Raw genomic sequence first — 23,640 nt, forward strand, 5'->3', positions numbered from 1 at the left:
CTGCGAGATGGTGGACCCGCAGAAGTCGAGCACCGCCTTCCAGGACGCGTCGCTGCCGAGCATCGTAGCCACGACGGGCGGCAGCGAGAAGTCCTCTCCTAGGAACGCGCGCGCGACCGCGGCGCATTGCTCGTCCAAACCAGAGCAACGCGCCAATGTGTGTTCCGCTGTATCTTCCTCGTCGCGGTCTGCGCAATGGTGGTGCGCCGTCGGTTCCCTTCCGGCTATCTTGAATAGGTACCGGCTAAAACACCCATGGCCGGTCGACATCTGGGTAAGCCGGAAGGTGAGACGTCCGCGGTTGCGTCCCACCCAGTGTCACGGCCCACCCAGTGCCAGCGGGGTACCCTAAAACTACAACAACAATTACATCAATACGAGTTCCTTTGAGTGCATATAATGGTTAAAAATCCATGTGACATCTTTGACCCGCCTAATTAGAAAAATAACCAACTCGCTCAAAGTGGTAGTCAAACTTCTTTTAACACATCTAATTCGCTTAAGGCATAATCGATTTTACGGATGACTGAGAAAATATTAAACTATTATGTCGCTTTCTTGAAATACCTCTTTAACGATTCGGGTAGCACTGGAATTTACTTGTTATTCAAACAATAATAAATAACTCATTATGAACGAGGTTACGCGTTAAAGAACCAATCTTGATTGTAACGGATATAATAATCATTAAAAACATACAAATTCACGTAATTTTCTTAGTAATTTGTTTTATTGCTTAGATGGGTGGACGAGCTCACAGCCCACCTGGTGTTAAGTGATTACACCGTGATGGAGGCCGTAGACATCACAACGTAAATGCGCCACCCATCTTGAGGTATACGTTCTAAAGCCTCAAGTATAGTTACAACGGCTGCCCCACCCTTCAAACCGAAACGCGTTACTGCTTCACTGCAGAAATAAGCAGGGTGGTGGTACCTACCTGCGCGGACTCACAAGAGGTCCTACCACTAGTAATTCCGCAAATTATAATTTTGCGGGTTTGATTTTGATTACACGATGTTATTCCTTCACCGTGGAAGTATATCGTGAACATTTGTTGAGTACATATTTCATTAGAAAAATTGGTACACGCCTGAGATTCGAACACCGGTGCATCGCTCAACACGTATGCACCGGACGTCTTATACTTTAGGCCATGACGATATCGCTAGTGGTTCATAATCAAAATTGATTTTACGGTTTAATCTTGCGATTTTTCCTTTTAATGTCATTATAATGCATTTCAAATACTGTACAGTTTTCAAGGTCGTGAAACAATATTGTGTTTGTTTCAGCCCACTGAGTTTCTCGCCGGATCTTCTCAGTCGGTGGCGTTTCCGATCCGGTGGTAGATTCGGCGAAACACTGCTCTTGCTAGGGCCAGTGTTAGCGACACTCCGGTTTGAGCCCCGTGAGCTCACCTACATTTTAGGGCGAAGCTGAAATTATAGCCTCTCAAGGCTATCAGCATGGTAGGAAAAAAAGTGTTTGTTATTCGTTGCCATTTAAATATAGTGCTAAATACAATCTCATGTTTTCTTGTCTTACTTGATTTGACTTACCGACCGGTGTCTAAAGCAGGAGTAATAAGTAACATATAAGCGTGTTTCTCGAGCGCTATGACATGTCCTTCTTCAAACGAGGCATGTGGAGAGTACTAAGGGTGGGCAGCGGCTTGGCTCTGCCCCTGGCATTGCTGAAGTCCATGGGCGACGGTAATCACTCACCATCAGGTCGGCCGTGTGGTCGCCTGCCTATACGGCAATAAGAAAAAGGAACTATTTTGTATAACGTTCGGGAAACACCGTGGAGGGGAGCTCATTCTGAAGCCGGATGGTAGGTAGCAAAAAATACCTCTGAAAACACACTATGGATGAACGCAGTGGCTCAAGGTAGTATGGATGAACTCTACTCCGGTGGCGGGCGGTGCGATGATAAAAACGAGATGATAGAATCATCTCAAACAAATCCTCAGAGCATTCCCCATGGAACATACGGTACAAAATACGCTTATCAAATCAAATCAAAATCAAAACAATTTTATTCAACATAAACGAAAGTATATACTTGTTGAACGTCAAAAGAAATATTATAGCTTATAGAGTTGTTAACAATCTTAAATACATAACTTTTGCATAACAAAGTCCAAATATTCTTACTCTTCCTCATTATTATTACCAAAACATAATATAAACTGCGAGTTGTTTATTAAATAATACAAGTCGAGTTTACATGTCATATAAATACGTAGTCATTCGATAAGCAATATCAGTCGCGTGTCAGTTGAAGTCTTGACTCCACACATTGTGCTAGTCTTTCCTTATTTAATTCAGTGTATTGAGAGCAATTTGAGGTCAATATAAATAAATAAATTGTTTAAAAATAAGGTATGTAATTTATTTTTAGTTCGCAGACAGTTAATGAGGTATCAAATCGATTTGCAAATACGCAATTTTATAGAAGGCTACTCATGTTACTTAGAAATAAATAGCACTTTTGTTATAGCTTGAGCGTAACTATAAATTATACCGTACCTCGTATTATTAAATAATGATTACATTTCATTTAATCACATTTTTAGATGGATGGATGGACTTTGTTAATATTTTTTGTATGCCTTACGTCTATAACGGATTCAAGCCCGGTTATGACGAGGGAGAGTTTGATAAAGCAAATAAACACACAACATTTCTGCGCGAATATACTCAAGATCAACAATTTTTACTATTCGCTGGCGGAGAGAAAGAATTTAAGCGGCATCCCGGCCGACATTAGCATCCACTGGAAGACGGGTAACATATTTTTCACGAAAATAAGCGAAGAAATGAAAATGAGCTTGCAGGTGTTACGCCCCAGCGGAGAATTCGAAACTATTAAAGTCGCCGGATTAGGTCAGTCAACTACAGTCGACAATTTAAATGACATTGTTTATTTGGCCACTGATAATGGCGTGTATAAATACAAAGACGACGGCTCGATACAGCTTTACGCGGCTTTAGGAGAGGACGTAATGTACTTGGCTGTTTCGAATGACGGCGGAACTATGTACATAGCGACGTGGCCACAGAATCGCGTTCATAAACTGTCAAATGACGGACAAAAACAGGAAATTTTCGCGCCAATACCGAACGGCCATGGTTTGACAGTTGACACTAGAAACAATATATATTTCGTTGCAACGAAAACATCGTACATCCTCAAAAACGGAGAGAGCGTACCAATTAAAATCAAAGGTCTACCGACGGATAAAATGACAGGAATTTACGTCAGTCGTTCAGATGAAGTTTACGCTATGGACGAAAATAGCAATCTGTACGTTTTGGAGCCAGAAAACGCTTCGGCCAGGCATTTGGGAACGTTTAGCGTGAACGGAGTGAATTCCTTTGCTATGGACGAGAGCGATAACATTTTGATAGGTGTCAAAAGCGCCATTTTGAAATACAAGGGTTACGAGAGGAATCCATGTCCGCAGCAAAAGTGATTTCTTTTTTCTTTTCTATTTTCTGTTACTAATTTTGTTTACGTTAAGAAAGGATGATGTTTATGTTTTAATGCACTGTCTTATTTGATCTTCTTTAGAGTTTTCATAATTTAAATTACGTTGAAAACGCTTGTTGAATAATTTTGCTTTAATTCCGTGATATATCACCACTAACTCTACAACTGGATCACATTTTATTTATGCAATATTATAATTTTAATATCTTGTAGCTAAAGTATAACCTTTATAATTTATTCCTATTAAATTAAGCATAAAGGCAAAAGATAAATTTTATTTAATGTCCATAGAGTCAACAAAAAAGGTAAACGTCACAGTCGTCGACGAAAAACAAAAAAACTGACAACTACGTCTACTACAGAAGCTACTGAAGACTATGAGGAAGAATGATGAATGTGAAATGAAAAATGACAATCATTTTGATGCCAGTCTGCAAATTGATTTCAGCGCCATCTATGCAATAGTTTATGTACTTTATGAGTTTGATCCACTGAATTAGACTCAACGTAAAAATCAAAGCTTTAAAAAGGGACTGTAGTGCTCACTTTTTCTACTAGATGTCAGTTTATGCGAAACGAAGAGAAAAAAATTGTGAATAAAAAATTCCAAAATGAAAGTTTTTATTCCATAGCTCAATCAAATGCGTATTTTCCTTTAATTATTTTATTTTGATTAAGTATGAGTGTGTGTCACAAAATCTGTGCTCAAATGAAGCTTTAGATAAATAAAACAAGTTATTATCAATTTGCTATTTGTCATCGCATAACATTCAATAGCTATGCAATCAGCAAACTTCAAGGTAGTCGTGTTCCTAACATAAAGCACTGAAAAAGGCTGCAAGTAACCCATTAGCGAAAAAAACCCAATTCAGAAAAAACAAAATTTTTAAGACTATCTAAATCTTGAACAGTAAGCAACGCATACTCGCGAATGCTTTCGTTTTCAAAAAAGAACCAATTTAGGAGTGCACCGCAAATTGTTGACATCTATGGCTGACGGTTTCAGATTCAGCCCGTTGAGTTTCTCACCGGATCTTCTAAGCGGGTCGCGATTCCGATCCGGTAGTAGATTCATTCGCGAACCAGCTACTCTTGAGTTGTTAGGGCTCCCTTGGAGGCGCTCGGGTAGCTGTTAGTAAATTTCGCCCCTTCTGGCTGAGCCCTTGCTCGCGCACCTGTCCTTGTGAAATTGGAAAGGCCTCCGGGCCACCAGTAAACCATGAATCATAAAAAAAAGGTTTCAGATTTTTAATCAGGTGAATATGCAAGCAATTCGTTAAGCCTAAATTTTTCAATAAACTTTCCATTAAATTTTGTGACATGATATAGGCAAAAAAATAATAAAAATAATTTATTTTTTGTCAATTATTATGGAATTGGCTAAAAAAACTCAAATTTATTTGTGTTGCCTGGTTTTTATTTTAAATTTATTTTTAGATTAATGAACAAATCCTCAAATCGTGAATATAGTTTGTAAAATTAAACATGAATATTTAAAATAAGAGAGAGCAAATTCACTGTTTCAAAGATTTCACACATGTTGAATCATAAAGGAGAGCACTATTTTTTCAAATAATTCAAAATAGTGTGCGTTTTTTTTCTAAATATACAACACATAAATTGATACTGAAGTTTTTATTTTTAGTCTGACAACATATGACCTTCACTCTTTTATTTATCTTCCTCTCTCTCATTCAAACGATTCATTCATTCGAGATTCATTGGGTGTTATGCAGTAATGTTACAAGCATAACAATTTTCCAATATTACAGTGAACATTGTCCATCAAATAATTATAAATTCCCCATTTTATCTTTATGAAAATATCGAAGGTAATGTTATTGTAAAATGGATAAAACACAAAATCTCAAAAAGCGACACTAAAAAGATCCAAACATATACAACTATAGGATCCAGCTTTCGAGAAAATGAGACAAGAGATGTTTTTAAAGATTTTTTGTATGTTATACTTTTGTGTGAATACATTTTTTTTTACAAAATATTTGTTTTGCATTGAAGTCTAAACAACTTCCTTGAAATAAAAGTATCTAAAAAAAGGGTGCGTGTACCTGTGTGCGCGCGTAAGAAGCTATACTTTATTTTTATTAAATTTATTTCTTTTATTTTATTTAAATTTTAATCAATTTGAAAACAATCGATTAAACAGCATCCTCAAACACGTATATTGGACATCCCTTTTCTTGACATCGTATAAATTCGGTAATTCTCGGAACAGTTCGGAAAGTTCATCTGCGGCTATATTCAGACTCGCCAAGTTACGTCGGTCGTATTATAATGAGCGATTTAGTGGGCAACTTCATTTCTGTTAATTTTGTGTCACGGTGCGCGCGCATCGTAAAATTTCACTCTCATCAATTTTTCATAACGCGCCTAAAGAAGTATAACTTCAAAAATCTATGAAATAAAAGCTGACGCCATTAATGATCACTAATTTGATTTATCAAATTGATTAAAATCAATTAAAGTTAGAGGTAAATATTTCTCCTCGGTTCTGAGATTTGAACCTAATATTAACGGCTAATTCCAACAGGGAGAATGGTAGCTTTTAAGTCGGTAACCCTGAACGAAAATTGTCAAGTTGTCAAACGCGTCGGTAATGTGTCAGTGAGCGATTGCTGTATGGATAGTGCTGTTATAAGTGTCGTAAATGTTGTACTGCTATGTCATAATGAGAAAACGCATGCCCGACTTCATTATTATAAAGTGACGATAGTGTTTTAAATTAAGTTTCTTTTTAAAAAACAGTGTTTTCATTTGTATGTCATCGGACCTTACAATATGGCGGCGGCTCGGCACAAATCACAACAGAAGAACATTTCTTCTATATTTTCGAAGTTACACGGTGCTTTCTCGGATGCCGTGTGTCCCACGAAGCTAGCGACGGACAAAAGGACACTGGACAAAACTTGGAAGTTGATGGACAAAGTAGTAAAACTATGTCAGCATCACAAAATGAATTTAAAAAATAGCCCGCCGTTTATTCTTGATATTTTGCCCGATACATATCAGAGGTTACGTATTATATATTCGAAATACGAGGACAACATGCAAGCGTTGAATAGTAACGAACATTTTAATATATTTATAATTAATTTGATAAGGAAATGCAAGCAGGCTATTAAGTTGTTTAAAGAAGGGAAGGAGAAAATGTTCGAAGAGAATTCGCATTTTAGAAGGAATCTGACGAAGCTCAGTTTAGTTTTTAGTCACATGTTGAGTGAACTGAAGGCTATGTTCCCGAACGGTACCTTCGCCGGCGACCAGTTCAGGATCACGAAGAGTGACGCCGCTGACTTCTGGAGAACGAATTTCGGAAACAGGTTAGCCTAAAGACATTTTATTCACAACTCTTTATGTTCTTCTGCATTAAATTTTCTAATAAAATAAATTAGCGCTTAATGTACTCTCCACTAGAATTTTTTTTACAAAATTAAATCACCTTACTAAAATCTAAGAAAATTAAGTTTATAGTAAACAAGCAAAAGAGACACAGTTTAATGTTAGCAGGAAACTTTAAAAAGGAAAATATATTATTTCATATTCATTTATGGATATAAATTCCAACTAATTAAACAACATTTTCAATAAACATTACATTTTTTTTATTTAATAATCAAATAAAGATATCTACTTAAATATTTATCATAAAAATCATATACAATGTTTTCAATATATAATTATCTCTAGTGTTATGAGGGCTGAAAACATTCGCATGTATCACAAATTAATTCATTTATCAAAATATCTTTGCTGCTTCTGACCTGGTAATGGATCGTTTCCCCTTAGGTAGCCATGATTACTAATAATTACTAAAGTACAAAGTGGCCAACTTTACTTGGTTCTTTTGCCAATGTGAGTACTGAGCCCATATACTTAAATTCAGGCTAAGAAATAGACATAAATTATATTGAAAACCAAGTCAGTCGATTCTTTAATCTTGACCGGCCATGTGACTTTACTATGGTGTAGTAAGGAAAGTAGTTGCCTTGCATTTCAGATATAACATTATGTACACACTTCATTATCTATACATTAATCTATACATTAATCAATATTTGATGATGGTTTGGTCTCAACACGACAAAATATTTACTTCTGTCACTGCAATTTATTATTAAGTAAAATTGTTTAGCAGTTCCCTTGACATATTCCAATTGAAATTTACTGTAAATATTTTTGATCGCTGTATACTGATTACTAAACCAACCCATTTGACTAAGATTGTTTATGTTTAACAATGTAAAAAATCAGACAGTCATCTCTCAGAAATTAACTATAATGTTTTACAGTACTTAATTTAAAAAAATATGATTTTTCTTCAAAACTAACTTGTGATTGCTATGTTCTGATCAATTTTAAAGTAGAGCTTACAGGAGAATAATGATACTGAGTAATTGTTCAGATAACTAGAGATAGATAGGATTTCCTACTACCCACAGTTCCTTACTCTGTAAATTCTCTGCAATAAAAGTTGATAAATAAATAAAGTGCGTGGGTAAGTTTAATTGAATTGACTATATACAATAACCAGAAACTCTTAAAATCTCTTTAGCACCTAAACATATATTGCATGTAGTTCTCAATATTTAAAAATTACTATCAGAAATGACAATACAAAATTACAATACAGTACAAAATAACAAAAAAGGTGTGTTTATATTTGAACAATAAAGGTTAATTTTGCTAAAATTGACTAATAATATTGTTATTATTATTAGTAAATTTTAGCAAAATAATACTTTAATTCCAGTGGACCTGTAACATGATTTTCTCGAAACGAATCAGATAAAATACACCATATAATTACCTTTACACCTTATAATTTTTTCACTAGAAAGGAGTCATATTTTGCTTTTTTGTTGAATTAAAGTAAAATAGTGAGTATCTAAACTAATTATTTAACCTAGAGACATACTTACTGCAAAATATCAAATTTTTTTGGTATGGACAATACACACAATTATATATTTTATAAGAAAAAGGATGAACAAAATTTACTTCAATGAAAGAACTAAAATTCATCAAAATGTCCCATGACGCACAGTAGAAAAAAATATATATGCTCTAACATTAATGTTTTTTTCAAAACAGTAGATGTAAGTACTTAATGTTATCTTAACTATGACTAATCTTAAATATGAATATTAATGCATTTTATGTGTCCTATAGATGCTTTCATAAAAATACCTTATATTTAATTTGAATAATGAAGAAAATCACATTTAGGTTCCTTGAAATAATGTTGTTTTTTTTGCCATATGTTATTTTCTACTGATCTCTTGACACTGCCTCGTATTTTCGTGGAAGTCATTGAGTGAAGTATTCATATTATTATGTTGGTTCAGCATCATGTAGCACCCATTAGCAGTATGTATGCACAGTTCTTGAGTTACAGTGTACTAATATTTTAAATGTGGCAATTATTTTGATGGCACTCAATTATATTGTTTTATTATTATCTATTAATCTGAACTGGTAATCTGTTAATAGTCTTCCTAACCCAAGATTGTAGCCGCCGACTTCTAGACCTGAGGTTTAACTACCAATAGGTAGGTAGGTAATTTAGGGCAAATGCTCAGAGGATTTTGACACCAATAATACGTGTATCAAATCAAAATCAAATCAAATCAAAATCAATTTTCCTGAAGATCATCAAAATCGGTCCAGAAGTTTCCGATTATCTAGGCAAAATAAGTGCTCACACTGACTTTTATACTTATTACATTTATACAGAAGATATTGTGGGTAGTATCTACATAACGTGTTCGCGGACGAGTCTAACTTTGAAGTAATACCTAATATCGTGTAATCGTTGTCAGCAAATGGCGCATTAACGCAGGTGTAGTGCTTCTTAATAAAATGGGAGGGCGTTACCGTGTCAATATTTTTATTTATTTCGATGGGTATGAAAACGTTAATAAATTAAGAAATTTATCTCTGAACGAGCGATGGACTGGACGTAAAATATTTCTCGTAATCCACATGAAATTAGTTTACAGCACACACACACCGAGAGGCTACTTCGAATGCTAAAAATACAAACTAAATTAGGCTTTATATAAGCCACCGTTTAGTTCAGTACCGTTTTCGTGCTTGTGGTCTCGATAGAACTTTCTAGAATCGATATGACATTTGTAAGGAAGCAATAGATATTATATATCGCATACTTCATAAGTTCCATGTCGGGACTAAAACAGGAATAGACATTTGAAATGATTAGTTTTCGGACCAAGTTGTCAGCCACGTTCCAATTTTTTAAAGCCATACTAGGTCAAAGGCCTTTCTGATGGTAAATGTATACGGTCGCTTATAGAAACCTGGGATGCAATGCCAGGGGCACAGCCAAGTCGATCTCTACCGCTAAAGACTATCTCAAACTTTGTATGAGGAAAGACATATCATAGTCCTTTAGGAACACCGTGGAAGGGACTTCATTCCGAAGCAAAACAGTACGAAGCAAAAAAGACTTAAAATACGCTGATGGACACTGATTTCTTGGGGGGCGGTGCGATACCGCTTTTTTATTGCTTAGGTGGGTGGACGATCTCACGGCCCACCTGATATTAAGTGGTCAACGGAGCCAATAGACATCTATAACATACAGTCTCGGTTTTTACAGTACAATGGCTGTCCCGCCTTTCAAACCGAAAGGAATTACTGCTTCACGGCAAAAATAGGCAGGGCGGCGGTACATAACCGTGCGGACTCACAAGACGTCTTATCACGAGTTATTACGCAAATTATAAGTTTGCGCGTTTGATTTTTATTACACGATGTTATTCCCGCACCGTGGAAGGCAATCATGAACATTTGTTTAGTACGTATTTCATTAGAAATATTGGTACCTTCCAGCGGGATTCGAACACCCTTGCATCGCTAGATACGAATGCACCGGACGTCTTATCCTTTAGGCCACGACGACTTCAATATGAAGGGTCACCGTAAGGGAATTCCTATCCTCTGTGCTGTATATACAATACGTAGTTTGTTCTATTCGTGTAACCAGTCTACGACAAATGGCGGACTCAGTAATTTCGCATTTCAACAATTACAACATAACTTGGAAAATGAAACGCCAAACATAAATCAAGTTTGAACAACATTATTACGAACGTAATCATCTACGTAATTCACGAAGTATCCATCCCTAAAATACGTAGTTACGTTCGCTCGTAACGTCACGAATGAAAATGAGCAAAATAAAAATTGTATTTGCATTTCATAAGCAAAAAAAAAAATATATATACCGAAGGCTTTACATAGATCATTCATGAAATTCGTTCGTTTCGGTGATCGTTTTAGGGCTGTCAATACGCTTGTTATGTTTTATGTTTTAGTTGAGCGTACGTCTAAGGCTATCTTGGTGTTTAGCGGTCGATAAGCTCGCGGGTAAGAGCGTGACTCCTGAAGTCATCTTGAGTCGTTTTAGTCGAAATCGGAGCTTTTATAAATTGTTAATAATGGTAAAACGTTTTCAATCGCTTGAAGCAGCCCTACGCTGAAAAGGATTCATGAATGGACGCAGATATAAACCTTATCTACAAGTGAAGGTCGTCCACTGAACGACGATTGTTGATTTATGCTGTCTTTATCGTTTGCTTTATAATGTACTATATGTCTTGATGTTTAATTTTTTTTATTGCTCTTGGAAGGCGGGTATACGACCCATACCTGATGGTGAGTGGTTACCGTCGCCCATGACCGTCAGCAATACCAGGGATAGAGCCAACCTGCTGCCTACCGTTAAGTACTCTCCACAAGCCTCGTTTGAAGAAAGACATGTCATAGCGCTCGGGAAACACCGTAGAGGGGAGCTCATTCCACAGCCGGATAGTACGCGGCGAAAAAGATCTCTAGAAGCGCACTGTAGATGAACGCAATGGTTCTAGTTAGTATGGATGAACTCTACTCAGGTGGCGGGCGGTGCGATGGTAAAGATGCTTGTTCATGCTCACACAGATACTAGATGGCGTCGTGACACTGTGAAGCTATGCCCTGCATGCGCTCACATGTTCGTGACCACGATGTATTAAGTTGTTCTCGTGTTCGAATGTACGTAACAGGGAATACGCTCACGAGAGCTCACGTACAAACACGCTGCTACCAGCAAATGGATGCGGTAACGTCGGCGTATTTTCACGAAAAAATTCCTGGTCGACACAAAATCGATCAAAAAGTCCAGAACACAAAGCTGATTTTGTTACGAAGATATAGTTCTTTGTTTTTTTGGGATAGTAGTGTTCGCAACCCACCTGTTTGTAATTGGTTACTGAATTCAATAGACCATATAACGTTGTTATCACTACGCACCTTCAGTTATCATGTCTTAAAATCACAGTCATCCTGCTGTACCGATCATAATGAACGAGTCAGCAGTTAGTACGACGGTGGTAGGTACCCAGGGGTGCTTGCGATACGCCACAAGTACTCACCGGATTTTATTCCTTACATACATAACAAAGTGGTAAAATCGTGTAATAAAAATCAAAACCGCAAAAATATAATTTGCGTAATTACTGGTGGTAGGAGCTCTTGTGAGTCCGTACGGTTAGGTACCACCGCCCTGCCTATTTCAGCCGAGAAGCAGTAATGTGTTTCGGTTTGACGGGTATACTGAGACCTTAGAACTTATATTTCAAGGTAGGTGACGGCATTTATTTTGTAGATGTCTATGGGCTCCAGTAACCACTTAACACCAGGTAGGCTGTGAGCTCGTCCACCCATCTAAGCAATAAAAAAGAAAGTGGAACTCTTCGTTCGAGCAGCTAGGCAAAAACCAGTTGGCCGTATCCAATTGCAAGGTCTATTAGTGCTTTACGAATAGAGATACCTTTTAGCATAACGATTTCCTGCATAATATTCGTATCTTATCTATAGATAATGAATATTATTTCCGCTACATTTCGATTCTGATCGCACGAAACAGGATATGCGAAATCTAATCTAATTAATCTAGCTTCTGAATCATAATATGTTATGACGTCGGATTTTGTTTTAACTTCACGTGACTGGATATATCTCATAAAATTAGCAGGTAGCGGATTAGAATCCAGCATTTCTGACGTCCACGAGTGACTGTGATAAACTAGCTACTGCGCGCTAGTTAATAGCGTCGTTTTATCTCAAAAGAAGCACCGGTTTTGAAAGGATGGATAATTGTTACACCCTTGAAAATGACACATGATGTAGCTTTTTGGTACCGTCAATTAAAGGATATTAGAATCGGTACGAAAAGTGGATGTCACCATTGATAGAGATGTGGTAGTAGTCTCATCAGTATTTTAACATGACTGCCCCCACAGTATAATTCGTAAGGGCGGTGTTATAAATAGCGCAATGTTGACCACGGTCGCCCGGTTTAGAGGTTCGAAAACTCATGGGAGTCATTAAGTGGACCGTTACGAACGTCTCATACACCACGAGCGCGACCCTATGCGCATATGTACGTCCTGTAAAAGATTCTACCCAAAAAGAGGCTTAAAATTGTGATAAGTACTGGAAATTACACGTTCTGTCATTAGTATATATTCATCAATTTCCAAATTTACTTTTTAATGATTTATTTATTGAGATCGTATAGTTACAAAATTCGTCATCATTTTCACACGTTAGCTCGTGATATGTAGGTATTACCGTCAAATATCTCTCGTTTTTTGTAAAGTAGCCTCCGATCCCTTTGCATACTACAAAACTCGAAGAAGGCAAGGGGGATAAGGTTAGCACTGAATTGGTGATAATCTCAGTCAGTGGGCGGGGCTGGACCACATTTCAAGGAATAGTTTGCTGAATAGCTCGACAGATTAGAGAGCGTGGTGTTTCTGATCCTCGAAACTTTTGTAATGAGAACGGATAGATCAAGAATTCTATGTCGTTTTGTTGGCCCAAACCGACATCGCGAGGTTGGACTAAAAAAAATGTCAAATATCGAGCCATTTGACATATTATTAGTCAAATTTGACCTAGTGCTCTGAGGAATTGTTCGAGATGATACCGGCATCTCGTTTTTACCATCGCACCGCCCGCCACCGGAGTAGAGTTCATCCATACTACCTGGAGCCACTGCGGTCATCCACAGTGCGTTTCCAGAGGTCTTTTTTGCCACGTACCATCCGGCTATGGAATGAGCTTCCTTCCACGGAGCACCCTTCCACGGTGTTTCCCGAGCGCTATGACATGTCCTTCTCCAAGTATTAAGTGGAGAGTGTTAAGCGGTAGGCAGCGGCTTGGCTCTGCCCCTGGCATTGCTGAAGTCCATGGGTGACGGCAACCACTCACCATCAGGTGGGCCGTATGCTCGTCTGCCTACAAGGACAATAAAAAAAATTATCGTATTGCCAAGTTTTAGAGCATTTTCCGGTGTAAATTAAATAACTAATCTCGTAAAGTCATTCAAAATCTATCAATACTTAATAAATATAAATAAAAGTTAAATCATCCCTAACAAATTATCTAATCGGTTCAAAGGTATCTTAAGCCTGTTGTAAAATACTAATCTTTGTATTTATACAAACATATCAATAGCTTAATACCCCCGTAATCGATATTACGCAAAACACAAAGAGTTTATTGCATGAGTTCATCCAACTATGTTTCCGATATGGTATCGATACAATGACGACCGTTTCCTAAACGGGAATGAAATGAGATATGAAATTAATTCTGTTATTGTTTGTTTAATACAATGGTGTGAAAATTGAGAAAGGAAGGTAGTTACAAAAGCGACGCACTGACTTATGTACAAACGGGTATCATCGACCTGTCAAGTGCAAACCGTTTGGATGAATATTTTTGGCTAGAATAGGTCGGATGAAATTTTGTTCTGTAAAGTAAAACACTCAACAATTGAACTGACTAAAATAAGTAAAACTTGTTAGAAATTATTGTTTACGGACAAATTTATTATTGTTAATATAATTTTCGATTCCGTCGATGGGTGATTAAATGAGTTAAGTGTTTACTGAAGCTCACAACGTAAATTCCACCACTCACCTTGAGACGTGAGGTGCAAGTCTAAAATGAATAATGGCTGGCCCACCGCTCAAACTGGAACACAAGAAAGCTTTCCGACAGGAATCTGGACTTGTAACTCTCCCTACTACCAGTAAATGCCAGTAATTACAGTAAAATGCAATCTCTAACAGCAGATCTGCCAAATCTTCAAGGACTCCTCGGTCGCCTTTTATGACACTCACGAGAAGATCTGGAGTAGTCATAATCTAGGTCCACAACATACAGTTTTTCTGCCGTCAACACCATAAGAATATTGTTGAATCATATCCATGCATTGTATAATGATAGCAAACAATCGATTCTTACGATTCAATGATTTAAGTTAGAGATATATTTGTGGACTGTAGCTTATTTGTACAATTTTATTCTGGATTGTACAAGAATTATAGGAGTGAATTCCCTAAATGCTAAATGCTAAAGATGCAAGGTAAATTATTGAACTTGTGTTAATATTCAATGTGTTCTGTTCAAAGACTTTCACAACTCTGTCACTAATTAAGAATTTGCTTTCGAATGAACCGAGAACCGGAAAACAGGTGTCCTTAACACCTTTGCAGTCATTTAAATGTGCACTTGTATGTTGCGTCCATGTATTTCGGTCAACCGCTCCGCTCCACCTCGTTTTGTATATTTTAAGCTTAACCCAGATATCTGAGAAGAGTCCGCTAGAGTGGATTCATGAATACCAACACTGGTGACTGCTGGCGATTAGCTTAAGCTTTGAAATTTCCGCAATATGCCTGCCTACTTTTCCCCCTAACTATTCGCTGGTGGCTTGAAGGACTATTCCAGTTTACCTAACTCTACGCAATGTAATTAAAAGTTGTAATGGAAAACTGGAATTCGACATCAATGCTTACGTTGATCACGGGGGGCCTATTTGCTTTTTTTGCATGATGATCACAAAATACGAATTTGTTGAATCGACCCACAGATGTTAACGCTTAAAATTGGACGAGTAAATTATGTACTTACTCATTTCATTCATAAGTTTTTTTTTATTTGATAACACAGATGGACAGCATTTAATGTCGTCATTACATATAGATCTCGGGGGTATCTTGATGTTAATCCGGTTAGTAAATTTGTCGATTTGTTGACCCAAATTAATTTTCAACCTAAACTCGAGCCGAATCAAAACGTCGATCTATAGTAAAGATAATGTTTTTGTATTCAACGGGGTTATATCAAGCACTACCAGTGGAATGTCCCTGTATAATTAAGTCAACGTTCATTGTCCTAAAACAGCACATAACCGACGGCAAACCAAAGGACCTTGTAGATTGCCTTGGGCCTTCTATTATTTTTGATGTTCCCTTTTCGCTTACTAGCAAACGGATTCTTGTACGAGTTATTATTCATAATTATACCAGAATACACTAAAATATATACCCCGCAGTAAACATTGCTTATTGACCCTTGGAGTGGTTTCTAATTTGGAATTCGTAGAGCATTAGATTGATTACTACATATTTGAAAACTATTCACGCTAACATGTCACTGTCAGAACTGACCGGCTTGTCATAAGCCTGGGTACTATTCATATTGAAAATAAGGCAAAAATGTGTTAAATGGTTAGAAAAAGCCCATAGATAACAACGTTGCCGCGTCCCACCTTGAAACGAATTCTAGGTCTCAGTTTTAAAGTAGGTACGACGGTTGCCCTACCATTCAAACCGAAACGCATTACTGCTTCACGGCAGAAATAGATGTGGTGGTACCTACCCACCCGTGCGGACTCACAAGGCACCCTATCAACTGTAATTACGAAAATTATATTTTTTTTGGGTATGATTTACATTATACGATGCTACTTCTTGACCATGGAAGTCGGTCGTCAACATGTGTAAAGTGCGTATTAAACTAGAAAAAATGGAACCTGCCTGCGGGATTCCAACAGCGGCACGGGACAGTCGCATCGATAAATACGAATGCACCATCCGTGTTATCCTTACAGCACCTGATGGTTTCACATAGTTTGCTTAGGTCATTTCGGAAGCCTTTTTGACACTTAAGAAGTCATACGCGGGCTGTTTGGCATCCATACTCAATATCCCGCATAACCCGAAAATGGGGGTAGTCAAAGATCAGTATCAGTTGAGCTGATTGTTCCATGCATTGAGTTTGTGTTGTACTTTTTCCTCGGTCGGTGAATCCGTAAACTGCGAAACGTCGGAAACAATGTAATAACAATAATACATACGATATTAAACTGTAATAATATTTTTCGATTTAAACGTTTGTTAATTTACTTTTAATGAGCAGACATTTTCTCTGTGGCCAACCCAATGAAGTGTTCTGATGAAATTTCAAACCGTCAATACCCTTTAAAAGGTATGCGGTCAGTTTTTGCCAGACCACAGACAAGTCCAGTTGGCTGCAACAAGATCTTGTTTGGAACTCTCAGAAATGATTGCAAGACCTGTTAAGTCGAGGCATTATTTAAATAGATTGTTAATTAAAGCGTTCGTTGACCGGTGTTGTGCTTTCAAACGTTGGTTGGATGAAGTTTATCGGACTGAAATTTTAATGAAACATCTGCCAAACTTGAAGTGACGGATAGACTATGAGAGAGACCATAGTATGTTAGAATAGTGTCCGATTACAAAAAAAGTGGTTTTTAGATTCACTAACCGATTAACAGATAAGATTGTTTCAAACAGCCAAATTTGAAATTTAATCAACTACTGGTATAGAGCGCTCTGTGAGCCGTCAAGTCAATTCAACATGCTTCAAATATTAGATTACGTATTTTTCTGAATTGATACTCAATTTAATACATTCGTCATATCTTGATCTTGCAAGTTCGATTTTTTATACTGCCTACGAAGGGAGACTTGCATATGGCCCACCTAATTGTGAAGTAGTTATCCTTCTTCTCTTATTCCCGTTTGAGGACACGTCGAGTCAAAAAATGTTGTCCTGTGCGCATTTTTTCAAGCGTACTCTTCTCGGATGCGCCGCAGTCCGACATAACCCATTCCAATTCTCTACTGGCCGGCCATCCGTAATTGGATTCCCAAACGTAAAAAAGGCAGTTCATTTCAGAGCTGGAGCGTAGGTACATGGCAAAAACGACATGTGTAAATAAATTGTGAATGAGCGCAGTGGTTCCAGGTAGTAAGGACGAGCTCCCGGGTGGTGGAGGCGGTGTGCTACCAGCTGCGCTAAAAACGAGATAAAAGCGTCTCATGAAAGCATGCGGCGAGCACTTCGATCAGCTACATCGTATCGATGCCTATAAAAATCTTTTCTCTATTTAACGCTATATTGACATTAATACAATCCATACAGTTGTTTTGACTTTCGAATTGATAAGAAAAATCAGCTCTATATTTCGGCAATATCGCCTTGGATTTAATTATAGATTTTTGCTTTCTTTTGCGCACAGTTAACTCGAGAGCAGGTGGGCCGTGACCTGATCTGCACATCTAAGCTAATAAAACACGATTTAGTACCAAGGGTAATGGTACTTTGAAGCCGACTGTGCGTTTGCCCAGGGCAAGCTAAAAAAAACCCCTACTACTATTTTATAAACACGTATAAAACGTTCGGATATAACCCGGCCCGGTGACGTCAAAGTTCCGTTCTCGTGCCGGGAAGAGTATCTGAATGGGATCATTAAGTCTGCCGGATGTTGCCAGCGGATGGCGGCTCCCGCCGTTTTCACTTTATTCCGTATTTAGATGACGTTATATTTTTAGCGGCAGTCTAGTTTGTAGTATTGTATAATCGTCTCTCTTCTCCCAATCAACATCTACGTATATATTTCTTATACATTTATACATTCGGAAGTCGAGCTGCAGCATACCGTAATGAATGTTTTATTTATTTATTTATTTAGTCATTTATTTAGTCATAAAAGTTGAAATACATCAGCAATACGGTTATTTGCTGAATTTTAATTCCGGTATTGAAAGCCGTATGTTGTGTTTTACTTTATGATAGTGTGAAAGATTTCGATAAATGATAATCCTAGAAATCTGCTCTAAGTTGTCAAAATATGACATTTTTGTTCCTTTGTACACGAGTTTGGGGATTCGTATGATTGGATCTCATCCCTGGCGTCGGCCAGTTTGTTAGTTTACCAGCAATGCCAGTTTCTCAGTCGGATAAGCTCAAAACAATTAAACGATTTTACAGATGAGATTATTAGTAGAAATTATCACTAAACTATAAACAGAACAGAACAGTCTAGAAGAGGGCTGTCCAGTAATGTCCAGACAACGGACGCATGTTTTAATCAGAAAATAGATTTAGATATAAATAGTTTGCATAAAATGTAGAATTCCTTGTCAAAGCATATAATCAATATTTGGTATAACTTATCCTTATTTTTGTAACATTCCATTCCCATGACATCAAAAGTGAAGCTAGCTTTTACTTTATCTTCTCTTGAGGGAATTCCTGGAAAGAATTTTGTTTTTGGAAATATTTTTTTCTGTGGCCCTCCAGCTTTTGTAGTAGATTTAAGTAGGCAAAAGTATGTAGTTTGGACAGCCCTGGTCTAGGATAAATTGCGATGTTTCTCCAAGCACAATTTATCATGGCAAGTTAAATTATCTGGCTGCGGTAATTTCATACCGTAACGATGTTGCGAAAAGGAAATGAAACCGTTAAAGTTTTAAGACCGCAAATACTAGTGTAATAAAATTTACTATTAAAACCTTGGCTCTCATAGTGGTTCTGTACTATAAAATATATGATAGTACTTACCTTATTTACCTAAAGCGTGGATAGAGTTTTTAATGCTTTCGAGTATTTCAATATGGTTAAGGTCTTTCACAGTTATTGTTCATAGGAATATATATGCCGAAGAATCACGTCATTTCAGATACTCCCGATCCACTATCAATGCTTTTAGGTACCTCAAGCACCGGTCACCGTTCTTGACTTAACCACTTAAGACTTAAGAAAATTAACCAATTGCCACACAGCCACAGGCCACCGAATTTCTCGCCGGATCTACTCAGCGACCCGCGTTTCCCATCCGGTGGTAGATTCTGCGAATTATTGCTGTTGCTTGGGCTAATGTTAGAAAATTCGCCAGACTAGAGCCCCTTGAACCCACCTACCCTTTTGGTGAATCTAGTAAAACTCCCCGAGGTTACTAGAATAGGAGACTTCTACGTATTGATATTAGTTTCGCCGTAACTTTGCGATTTTTATGTCGGTCAGTAGACACATCTGGCTCTCTCAATATTATTTACATTCGCACTATGTACTGACGACAGATTTTGGAACATTGACGAATTAGGTCTTCTCGTACACCAGTTTCTTTCACCGAAGAGTATTCATGACCTCAAAAAAATATAATTAAGATAATAAATGATCTCCGACATATAAAACTTGAGTGATAATGGGACTTACTAATAGGCTATGTGTAAGGTCCTAAATCCATTGATTTATATTAATTTCTTGTCCTTATTGTCTCTAATTGGAACAGCAATGTATGTGACCACGTTGAGTAACTTCTTCTGATAAATACCCAAGCAGACGATACATCAAAAGTAAAAAAAATACTGGGTACATCGAAAAAATAGCTCAGCTTATTACTACATTGTGAACGAGAATTATTTGAAGTGCTTTAAAATGTAAAAGGTTGTAAGTACAGGTTTACTGATTTTGAATTGTTAATCTTGAACCGTTTTTAAGTAAAGTTCATTTGAAAAGTCTTCTTTACGAATTCCGCGTAAATTTTCAAGTAAAGAAAAACAAATTGATGAAGTTCAAAACTCGTTATTGCTTCGCGTTCGTTTTATTTATTTCATCCCTAATAAAGTTGTTCTACATTTATAAATGGCAGTTGTGAAGTTGTAGACTACCCTCGCTGACATATTGGAAGTTGAATAATGATTCTTGTCAATTGGTGCCAAGGAGAGGCTGATGCTGATGCGATTACGCACTCAAGTTTATGGTTAAGATAGGAAAAGGATGAGTATTATTAATGTTTAAAATTTATTTATTGATCATACGGATTGTTCTATATCAAAATCGTTTATTTCATACAAATAAGGGAATTTGGAAATCTTCGTCATTGTGATTATGACGGCATTATTGGACTAAATTTTAAAGACAATTAATTTTCGATGTCGCATCTATGTAATTTGAAAATAAAATGTATCTTTTACTGTTGGTTGGGGGGTTCTTGTGAACTCTCACAATTAAGTTCCACCATCCTGCCTATTTCTGCCGTGAAGCAGTAATTCGTTTTAGTTTTAAGGGCAAGGCAAGCAAGATACTTAGAAGAATTATTATTCTCAAGGTGGGTGGTGGCATTTACGTTAATGATGTGCATAGGCTCCAGTAAGAACTCTACATGAGGTGAACCATAGCTCGTCCTCCTATCAGACAACAGTTTGAATTCGGCATACACTTCAATGCTTATCATTAGACGAAAAACATTCACTTATTCAATTTCGTACACCTCTTTATTTAGATTTTTATGTACTTATATATAAACTAATCGGGTTTGATAGCATACAATTTTAAGGATAACCAACATTAATTAGCACAACCACGGGGGAGGGTAGTTAAAAATTTAATTTAAAACAAATCTGTTGTCTGTCATATTCGCTGGTAGCCTAGAGGCTATTCCAGTTTCTCGTGGACGGGTAGATGAGCTCACGGGCTCAACCTGAGAGAATTTGCTAACACTAGCCCTAGCAAGAGCAGTACGTATTTCGGATGGGACCTCTGCATGCGGGATCTTTCAAATATTGGTAGGAAAAACGGTCCCAGACCACATATTGTATTAATTCTTTGTATGATTGTATGTATGTCTTCAAGAGCGATTCCTTCGCATCTGTTAAGAATTAAGTAGCTAAATCCACTTATTTCTGGCCCAATGGAAGATAATTCCCAGTCCCTTAAATCTCGTTAATTTGCACGGATTACGATAGACAGAGCAGACATATCGTGTGAGCTAATAAATCTATTCGTTTCATTAATGCATCAAAGCCGGGGGAGGAGGACTCCTTATCTGAATAGCGGTAAGATCGCGTTTCCCCTACCGTATTCGTTTCGATTTGTTTTCTTACATTTACAATGCTGGTGTTACTTAGATTACCTTCTAAAGTGTCGTGGAAATCTATATATATATAAAAATGAATTGCTGTTTGTTAGTCTCGCTAAATCTCAAGAACGGCTGGACCGATTTGGCTGATTTTGGTCTTGAATGACCTACTTGTGGAAGTCCAGAGAAGGCTTAAAAGATAGATAAATATAAAAATGCCCGGAATTAAATAAAAATAACAATTTTGTTTTTCCTTTGATGTGTCCCCCATCGGACGGAATCCTTTTGTTTGTTTTAAGTTTATTTTAAACAAAAGCTTAGGTATTTTATTTATCGATTGAAGCACTACTAAGTCTGCCGGGTCAGTTAGTTTAGAATAATATTACCATTCAACTCTACTTCGTAATGAAGCGAATTTAACATTTGGTTCGTCTGCAAAACCAATTTGTACGATATTACGTAAATCGCCGCAGTAAAAGTTCAACTTAGTAATATTGTGTAGACGTTCTCTTTTGAGAAACAGTAATCGAGATACCTTTTAAGTTCGTGATTCGTTAAATGTCATGATGTCAGAAAATAACAGCACTGATGGAAATATAATAAACTTTGTCAGTAACACTAATGACAATAGTGAAATTGTTCATAAAAATATCAGTACCTTCTACTACTAGTATTTTTATAACTTTTTTTCCTATCTAATGGTCTAGAGAGACCATATCATCGTAACCTTAACTAGTAGGTGAGCTCACGGGGCTCAAACCTGACGACGTTGCTAACACGAACTCTTAGCAAGAGCCGTGCTTCGCAGAATGTACCACCGGATCGGAAACGCGACCCATTGAGAAGATACGGCGAGAAACTCAGCGGGCTGTGTCTGTGGGTTAATTTACTCACCGAGCCCTTCGTCGCAAGCGACGGGTTCGAAGAGAGCGACGACCGGTATACCTACGTACATAACTCGATAAATGACTATCAATGTTTCTTTGTTTCGTACCTTAATCCGCCAAGTTACCACCTCGAATGAACCCAATCACCTGTCAAGTGCAAAGTTCAAAAGACATTTTTCAAAACAGATTTCCGAGGAGGTAATAATCCGAGGAATTATGACACTTCAGTACACATACTTAGGGGCTTAAGTCCTTCGAAATTTGATAGTTGTCATATGAAGCCTCACGACAAATTTGTTACGAATGGTTTGTGTTTATTTGAAACACGTATTATATATTACATGCGAATGGTTATTCATAGCTTAAATGGATATAGGATCTCAAATCATTATAAAATCGAAGTGCCCAATGCATTTTACCCATCCTCTTCCCATTCGATAACACGGAGCTTTGAAGTCCCATTGTTCCGTCTGCCTCAATCGGTGCGTCTTTTTTCTTTGTTTTTTTTTTTTTTTTATTGCCATATAGGCGGACGAGCATACGGCCCACCTGATGGTGAGTAGTTACCGTCGCCCATGGACTTCAGCAATGCCAGGGGCAGAGCCAAGCCGCTGCCTACCTTCTAATACTCTCCACAAGCCTCGTTTGAAGAAGGACATGTCATAGCGCTCGGGAAACACCGTGGAGGGGAGCTCATTCCGAAGCCGGATGGTACGTGGCAAAAAAGTGTTCTGTAAACTCACTGTCGATGAACATAGTGGCTCCAAGTAGTATGGATGAACTCTACTCCGATGACGGGCGGTGCGATGGTAAAAACTCGTTGGGGACACTTAGTTTTGGTATCCATTTCACCCCTACCGCGACAAAATAGGCAAGCGATGTGCAACTAGACACAAAAATGCGTAAATGTCGGTAATCTTCCTAAAGAGTAACTGATCTTTTTTTTAAACACTAAATAAACCCACTTAACTATATTTTCAATAATTGTTGTTTAAAAAACATTGAGTAAATGCTACTGAACTCTGTAAATAAGTTTTACTTGAATACCATATGGTTAAAAAGCAAGAAAAGCAAAAGAGAAACATTTTTAAAATCATAATTATTACTGTTATCCAGCTAAGCAAGACAAGCCCATAACTGGTTACAAAGATAGGCTTATTACTAAGCAGTGTAAACAGCTTTACGATAACATTGGTTAGATATTACTTG

The 23,640-nt window shown here is 37.4% G+C and overlaps 2 protein-coding genes across 3 annotated transcripts in view; both read left to right on the forward strand.

Moving 5' to 3' along the window:
• Positions 1 to 2,220: 2,220 nt before the first annotated feature.
• LOC101738524 (uncharacterized) lies at positions 2,221 to 4,115 on the forward strand. The gene is made up of 3 exons (XM_004924855.5): positions 2,221 to 2,387; positions 2,582 to 3,477; positions 3,790 to 4,115. The coding sequence occupies exons 2-3, from the start codon at positions 2,582 to 2,584 to the stop codon at positions 3,887 to 3,889; spliced, it is 996 nt and encodes a 331-aa protein (XP_004924912.1). The 5' UTR covers positions 2,221 to 2,387; the 3' UTR covers positions 3,890 to 4,115.
• A 1,708-nt stretch (positions 4,116 to 5,823) lies between these two features.
• LOC101740182 (E3 ubiquitin-protein ligase CBL) overlaps positions 5,824 to 23,640 on the forward strand; it is an 86,662-nt gene continuing 68,845 nt past the window's right edge. For both annotated transcript variants that reach the window (XM_038019726.2, XM_038019727.2), the window contains exon 1: positions 5,824 to 6,839. In XM_038019726.2, the coding sequence (XP_037875654.1) occupies positions 6,298 to 6,839 (542 nt within the window). In that variant the 5' untranslated portion in view covers positions 5,824 to 6,297. The remainder of the gene's footprint in view (positions 6,840 to 23,640) is intronic.

This window comes from Bombyx mori, chromosome 24 (genome assembly GCF_030269925.1).
Source record: "Bombyx mori chromosome 24, ASM3026992v2".
Classification (NCBI taxonomy): Eukaryota; Metazoa; Arthropoda; class Insecta; order Lepidoptera; family Bombycidae; genus Bombyx; species Bombyx mori.